The following is a 7,690-nucleotide window of genomic DNA, read 5'->3' as shown; positions in this document are numbered from 1 at the left end:
TGACTAATAAGAGCCTACTGTAGAGCACAGGGAATGCTCAATGCTCTACCCAGTGCACTGGGGTGACCTAAATGGGAAGGAAGTCCAAAAGAGAGGGGATATATGTATATGTACAGCTGATTCACTTTGCTGTGCAGCATAAACTAATGCAACATTGTGAAGCAACTATACTCCAATAAAAATTAATTTTAAAAATATTTCTTAAAAGTGTAAGATTTGGAAGGGTGGAGACATCCTAAAAAGTTATCAGATGATTATCCAATTTGGTCACCTCAGCTATAATGAGAAATTCCCTCCTTGGTTTTTCTTTCTTTATTTAAAATACAAAAAAGTCTGATGATACTAGATTGATTTTTAGATCCATCTGAATTCCATGTCTTAATATCCTCTCTTATTTTGGACTCTGCACAAAGAGACCCCCCAAAATCTATATGGAACCTTGGGACAACAATTCTTCATCTAATAACTCAGTATAATCTCTCCTCCAGAACATTCTAGAACTGTGCCACACAAATAGATAAACTCTCTAAGTTGCTGAAGATTTGTCTCCTTTTTTAAGTACCACATGGTTTTGACTGAAGCCATCTCTCAAACTTCTTTGCATGTCCCTGTCTTATTTCTTTAGTAGAGTAACTTTTTTATTACAAAAAGTAGAAAATTCAGATTTAAAAAAAAAGAATACTAAAGGAAAATGGAATCAAAATGAGAAGCAGAGCACATATGCCTCTTCCCCTCCCACTCCCCTAAAATGATTCAAAAGATCAGATTAGCTGGGCCTGATTCCAATGAAGGGGGTGGGAAATCTTTGACTTACTGTTCCTATTCCTCCACTGTCCGTGGAATTCTCCAGGCAAGAATGCTGGTGGGTCCACCATTCCCTTCTCCAGGGTATCTTCCTGACCTGGTAGCTCAGACAGTAAAGAAACTGCATGCAATGCAGGAGACTTGGGTTTGATTTTTGGGCTAGGAATATCCCCTGTGGAATATTAGAAGGGAATGGCTACCCACTCCAGTATTCTTGCCTAGAGAATTTCCTGGGTAGAGACACTTGGCTGGATACAGTCCATGGGGTCTCAAAGAGTGGGACACGACTGAGCAAACAGCACTTTCACATTACTTTTTCACACTTTCCTATTCCGCTATGGTCATGAGTAAATCCTAGCCCTCTGTATGTCACAAAATTTATCGAGTTGCTAGATATTTGTCAAACTCCATACGCTATGAACAAAGCATGTATCTTCTTTCCCAGAAGCCTCAGAACAATCACTAAATTGACCACATGCAGGGCATGATGATGAGGCCAGATTTCAAAATAGTTGGTAAAGCAGTAAGAAACAGAAATCACTGGGGTAAGAACAGACAGGGGAGGGTGGAATGAATTGAGAGGAACCAATGACGCACATACACTACCATGTGTAAAATAGATGGTTAGTGGGAAGCTGCCGTATAGCACGAGGATCTCAGCTCTGTGCTCTGTGATGACCTAGAGGGGTGGGATAGGAGGCAAGGAAAGGATGTCCAAAAAGGAGGGGACATACATACATACAACTGATTCACTTTGCTGTACAGCAGAAACTAATACTATATTGTAAAGCAACTATATCACAATTTTTAAAAAAAACAACAGACAGAACAATAGGACAAAAAGCAGTGTCTTGAAATAGTCCTAAGTATTGACAAGAATTTGATCCCTGATAAAGACGCTACTCCTCATCAGTGGTAGAATTTGGATTATTCAATCAAGGGTATTGGCACAACTTGCCAGCTCTTTGGGAAAAATTAATAATAAGCAAGACCCCAACCTCACTCTTAATGAATTAAAAGCATAAATAGAAAAAGTAAAATTGAAAAAATGAAGGAGAAAATATGGGCACATATGTTTCAATCTTGAAGGAACTGGCACAAGAGGGCAGGAGATCTAAAATAAGAAACCATAAAGAAAAAGATATATTTATCTGCACCCAAGTTTTAAAATTTCTTACAACCCAAATAAAGACATATAAAATATATAGTTGTGAATGCATGCTCAGTCACTTCAGTTGTGTCTGACTCTTTGTGACCCCATGGACTATAACCCCCAGGCTCCTCTGTCCATAGGATTTTCCAGGCAAGAATACTGGAGTGTGTTGCCATGCTCTCCTCCAGGGGATCTTCCAGACTCAGGGATCAAACCCACATCTCCTGCATTGCAGGCAGATTCTTACCACTGAGCTACTGGGGAAATCCCTACAATATATAGATACATAGCATTAAAGACAAGCAACAAACTGTGGAGATTATTTGCAACACAGATTAAAACTGATGGTGAAGGGGTAGGACAAGACTTTGATGGCTGTGGAGAATAAAGCGTCTGGAAAATGCTTTGGAAAAGAGCAAAACAGTCTACAAAGATTTGAGTTTTATGTGTGTTTAGGAAAGGCCAGACAGGATGTAATTTCACATTCAGATTTAATTCTGTTGCTGATCTGCAGCGTTGGGAACATGCATCCTGGAGCATCCAGTGTCACTGGGAGCTGGCTCTATGCGAGAGTCCTACTAGCTTAGAAGAGATGACCTAGCAAAACAATCCGCTGCGCTTTCCTACCCTGGGTCTCAATGAAAACATCGTAGCAAGTTGCCCGATAAAAGACTGCAAGGTTAAAAAGTACATCAACCTCGGTTTCTGCCTTATATCTACCACTGACTAGCTGTGTGACCTTGAAGAAGAGATCTAACTTCTCTGGTCCTCTGTTTTCTCAACTACAGCATGGTATTGTTATTAATAAAAATAGATTTTTTCATGAAAAAAAAATAAAAAATAAAACTGATGGTTAGTATCAATATCCAGGACTGACGAATAGATGGAGAAATGGATACTCTCATCTCTGTGGACAGCCATGTCAAGAATAAAAGCTCTCTTTGGAAATCTATTAATATTTCAAATAGATGTTTCATTAACCTAGAAATTTCAGTTTTTAGCTTAAGGGAGGGAAATGTATATACAAAGATACTAATTACATCATTATTCCAAAAGCTTAGAGAAGGGCATGGCAATCCACTCCAGTATTCTTGCCTGGAGAATCCCAAGGATAGAGGAGCCTGGAGGGTTACAGTCCATGGGGTCGCAAAAGATCTCAGACACAACTGAAGTGACTTGGCACAGAATGGCACAGCACGGCATTCCAAAAGCTTTGACTTGAAGACAACCCAAATGCCAAATCATAAAGAATCTGTTGATTAAAATCTGTAGTAATATTTGATTAAAATTTGCAGTAATATTGAGACAAACCTGGAACCCTTTGCTGCAGTGCTTGCACCTGGACACACCTCTCCTCCAGCAACAAAATACAAAGAAACTGTATGGAACTAAAAATAACCCCATGCATGTGTAGTTGGGGCAAATTCTGGACCAAAAGAGATCAAAACCCCCAATGCCACTTTTGAGGAGCCTGGAGCAAAAGCAGGATACTGCACATGCCCCCTGCACACAGCACTACCTAAGGGGTGGGCAAACCACCTTAGCCACCCCTCCAGCCCAATCCTGGACACAGCCCTACCCTCACCCCATATAAGGAACAAGCTTGTCCCCCAACCCACGCCAGGGAGCAAGCAAGGGAACCTGTTGTTTGTTCTCACCCTGCTCTCTCCCACTGCAGCAGGGACCTCGATAAAGCCTCGCCTGAATAGCTTGTCTGGCCTCTGATCAATTTCTATTGATTAAGAAGGCCAAGAACCCTAGTCCATAATGATATGAAAATATGTCCTCACATGCTGTTAAGTAAAGAGAGATGATAAAATAGTGTGTGTTTCAGAATCCCATTTTGGTAAATATGTTAGCAACGAGGAAAGTCAAGGACATTAAATAGAAAAGAAAATCAATGGAGGAGTAATCTCTTTATTTTCTATATTGCCTTAATACTTTACAAAATGCCTGCATTACATTTATAGTCCAACGGTATAATAAGGCTATTCTCACTGGTCAGAAAGTAAAGGTATAAATCCCTCACATCTACATGTGGATCCTGGAGCAAAGCTAACAACCGAGCCCAAAGTTGGAGGAATGAATCCCCATTGGCAAAGCCTCTGTTTCCAAAACTCCTCTGACTCAACATATTAAATTCTTCATTTTTTTAGGTGATGTGAAAAGTACATTTTTCTTTCGGAGTATGTTGCCAAAAGACCAAGGTTTCTCTAAATGTTACACCTACACCACACACACACCTCTCATGTGTACATCACATCACACTTCCACACACACACCCCCCAAAGACTCCCTCTTCCCAGGGCCTAAAGGCAGGTCAGACCCACACAACTCCCAGGTCAACAAATGCCCAAGCTGAGCACTCTTCTGAAGCCCCGCAGAAATCTCCCCATGAAGACTTACTAGGATTTTGGACTAAGCAATGTCCATGTCACTAGCTAGTCATTTCTAAATGCAGATCTCAAACCCACCAAAATACTCCTTAATCCTCCTTATCGTATCCTTATCTGCAGAGACCTCAGCCCAGAGAGCTGGAAGTTGGGAGACCCAGAGAGCAAGTCCTCTGCAATGAGCTGTAGCTGAACAATCAGGATCCCCATCATAGCGTCGCCCTACGAGATTCTCTGCAAATGTTGCTTCCACTCTCCAGCCTCAGTTTCTCCATCTGTGAAACAGGGTTATTAACCCTTGTCCAAAAGCCTTATGGAGAGGATGGAATGAAACAAGGCAAAGCCCAGATGCACTTGTGAGGTCTTGTGGGCATCTTTTCCACCTATGGGGAAGAGTTGGTCTCTGGCCTGGTAGACAGCACACACCATAGCTAGACATGCCCATCTCTGCCTGCTATGGCAGGACATGCCTACCTGCTCCCTGGCACCCCCATCCCAACCCAAACTGCAGCTGATGTCTCCTTAAGCAACTCCCCTGAGTGCCTTCCAGTGGTCCTGAACTCTGGCTGGAGACCAGGGGGATGACCAGGGGGCCCCTTCACAGGCTCTGCTCAGGTTTCTGCCAATGGAGATTGGAGAGAAAGCAGTGTGTTTGCAGCTCAGATGGACATAATTAAAGTGCGAGGGCTGCTGTCACCTCCTGTCTCCCACATGAATACTTTGAGCCACATCCAACCTTCCAGTGTGCTGTCCAGGTTTGGAACTCAGGTACCATAGGTCTCTCTGGCCACAGCAGCCTCTAAGCAGACCCAATCTTTTTTGCTTTTTAATCAGAGTATAGTTGCTTTTGAATGTTGTGTTAGTTCAAAGTTTCAACGTTAGTTTCACTTTGTGGCTGTACCATAAAGTGAATCAGTCATAGGTATAGGTATACATATATCCCCTCCTCCTTGAATCTCCTTTCTATCCCCTTCCCATCCCACCCCTTTTGATCATCACAGAGCACCAAGCTGAGTTCCCTGTGCTATACAGCAGCTTCCCTCTAGCTATCTGTTTTACACACAGCAGTGTATATATGTCAATTCCAATCTCCCAGTTAATCCCCCCTCCCCGTCCCCCACTGTCTCCACATGTCAAGCAGACCCAGTCTTGGCTCTGGCCCACATGAGAGAGGCCCCCTTTTAGGATAAAGGCCAAACCCTCTGCAACACAGCAACCAGTCATTCAACTCTACATAGCCAGTGGGGAGAGACCGCCAAGTTCAAATCCTGCCCCTGCCACTTTCCAGCTGAGTGACTCTGAACAAATCACTCAACCACCCCAGGCCTCCATTTCCCCATTCTGTACCATGGAGCTGATGAGGGGAGAGGGAAGGGGATGGACACTACTCCTAGAGCTGTATGACAATTAAATGGCTTAGTGAACCTGAAGCACTTAGAACAGTGCCCCTTCCCTGAAGTTTCCTTGGCCTCTGTATCAGGCTTCCTAAGAGAAGAGTTTAGAGGAAGAGGGACTGGATTAAGAAACTCACTTCTGGAAACTCTGCTTTCACAAAGAAGGCAGAAGAGAAGTAAAGGTGGTCGCAGTGCAGGGACCCTCTTGGAAAAATCGAGTTAAATGAAGAGTTTTAGCCATCACCCTTCTTTGCTTTCATTATTCGTGAAGAAAAATCCTTAAGAGTTTCCAAGCCCGAGCGTGGGAACTGAGAGGCAAGAGTAAGGCTAACTCGGTCAGTTCCTCCCTCGGAATGGTCCCCATCTTAAAAAGGCAGGCTTTCGCCATTGTGCCCAGGACCGGGGCTGTTCCAATTTAGGCACGGTCGGATGTCTCTCCGTGGATTTCCCGGGGCCTTCCCAGAGCTTATTCCCAGGCCCTTCCCTCGCTCCAGACCAGGGTGAGAGGGTGAGTGGGTGTGGGGTGTGTGTGTGTGTGTGGTATGTGGATGTGTCTGTGTGTTGAGCGTGCGAGGGAGGGGGGTGGGGTGCCAGCAGATTCTGTACTGAAAAATGGTGCCCTTCCTTCCTTCCTCCCGAAGGCTACGCTCCCGCCTGTCCTCGCTACAAAAAGGACAAGCCGGGCTGGGGGGCGCCGCTCCCGGCCTTAGCCCGGCCAGTACCCTCTGCGGCAGACGACGGTGAGCGATTCCAGCTCCAGCGCGCCGGCTGCCCCGCGGCCGGCGCGCCCTCCCGGTGCAGCAGGCGGGCGCTGTGACGTTCCCGGATAAATGCCGTGTAACTGTGTAGGCGAATGCGAGCTAAAAATAAGAACGGAAAATCTATCATTAAGGTATCATTGCGCCAGCGCAGCTATTTGAAGGCTCCCATGGTCCCTGGCGCCTGCGTTTGAAGCCCGCCTTCAGGCTTTGGAGGGTATTTGCAGAAAACTGCCAGCAGCGGCTCGCTAGCCAGACCTCGGGGCGCAGGGGTGGCGCCGGTAATTATGGCAACACTCAAATTAAATGCTCACGTCCCCCCTCCATATCTCCGCCTGTATTGTCCTCAGGTCGCTGGGGAAGCCACCAGAAGTAGGGTTGGATGCTGAAATGATGTGACCTGGTCGGTTACGCAAATATTAGAACTGAAAGCTCTTTCAGATTCATTTCGCCATCCACCTTCCTCCATCAACCTCGGAAAAGAAAAATAAAGTACCAGGAGGAAGCCTCTGGAGGAGAAAATGACAAATGGTACTTAACCCCAGGTCTACAGTGCTCTGCGGCGGGGCGCAAAGACGCCCGCTCCCAGGATGGCGAGCCTCTGGTGTTCCTTGGGTTAAACGAAAATTGATCTGATTTGTTAACACCCAAAGAGGAGAAGGGGAGATCGGGGGAGGGAGGACAGGATTTGTGTTTGTGCGTGTGCGCGTGTGTCCGGAGAGAAGGAGGAGGTGCCAAGGTGCAGCCTGCGCGCGGCTCTGCGCCTCGGCGGGCTGCGTGCGTGTGGCCCTGTCCGCGCTGCTGAAACGGGCTCTTCGAGGGATCAGCGTCACATGACTCCGCCTGCCCCTCGCCAGCGCGCAGCTCGCCAGTTCCTCCGTTTGCCCGGCGCCTGGGGAGGGTCGGGAGGCATCTCCAGGGCCCGGGGGCTCTGCGGAGTTGAGAAAAGGTTCTGGAGGGGAATGGTACATCTGGATTCCAGCAGCCGCGGCTCGGCGCCAGATCCTGGACTGTAGAGATTTGGTGGGGGGAGGGGAGGGGAGAGCGCGAAGGAGCGAGCGCCAGAGAGAGGCAGCGCGCAGCGCTCACGGACCGCGGCTGCCGGGTTCCGCGCGGAGAAGATGTAAGCGCGTGGAGTCGAGCTGGCCTCCGAGCACCATGCAGAAGGGGATCCGGCTGAACGATGGC

At 46.6% G+C, this 7,690-nt stretch overlaps 1 protein-coding gene across 1 annotated transcript in view; it reads left to right on the top strand.

The window, feature by feature from the left end:
* The first annotated feature begins 7,335 nt into the window (after positions 1 to 7,335).
* RASGRF1 (Ras protein-specific guanine nucleotide-releasing factor 1) overlaps positions 7,336 to 7,690 on the top strand; it is a 102,366-nt gene continuing 102,011 nt past the window's right edge. Inside the window, 1 exon segment of the mRNA XM_010843392.1 lies at positions 7,336 to 7,451. Within this exon segment, the coding sequence (XP_010841694.1) occupies positions 7,336 to 7,451 (116 nt within the window).

The sequence above is a fragment of the Bison bison genome, unplaced genomic scaffold, assembly GCF_000754665.1.
Source record: "Bison bison bison isolate TAMUID 2011002044 unplaced genomic scaffold, Bison_UMD1.0 scf7180017864181, whole genome shotgun sequence".
Lineage (NCBI taxonomy): Eukaryota > Metazoa > Chordata > Mammalia > Artiodactyla > Bovidae > Bison > Bison bison.
This window is presented reverse-complemented; position numbering and strand designations above follow the sequence as displayed.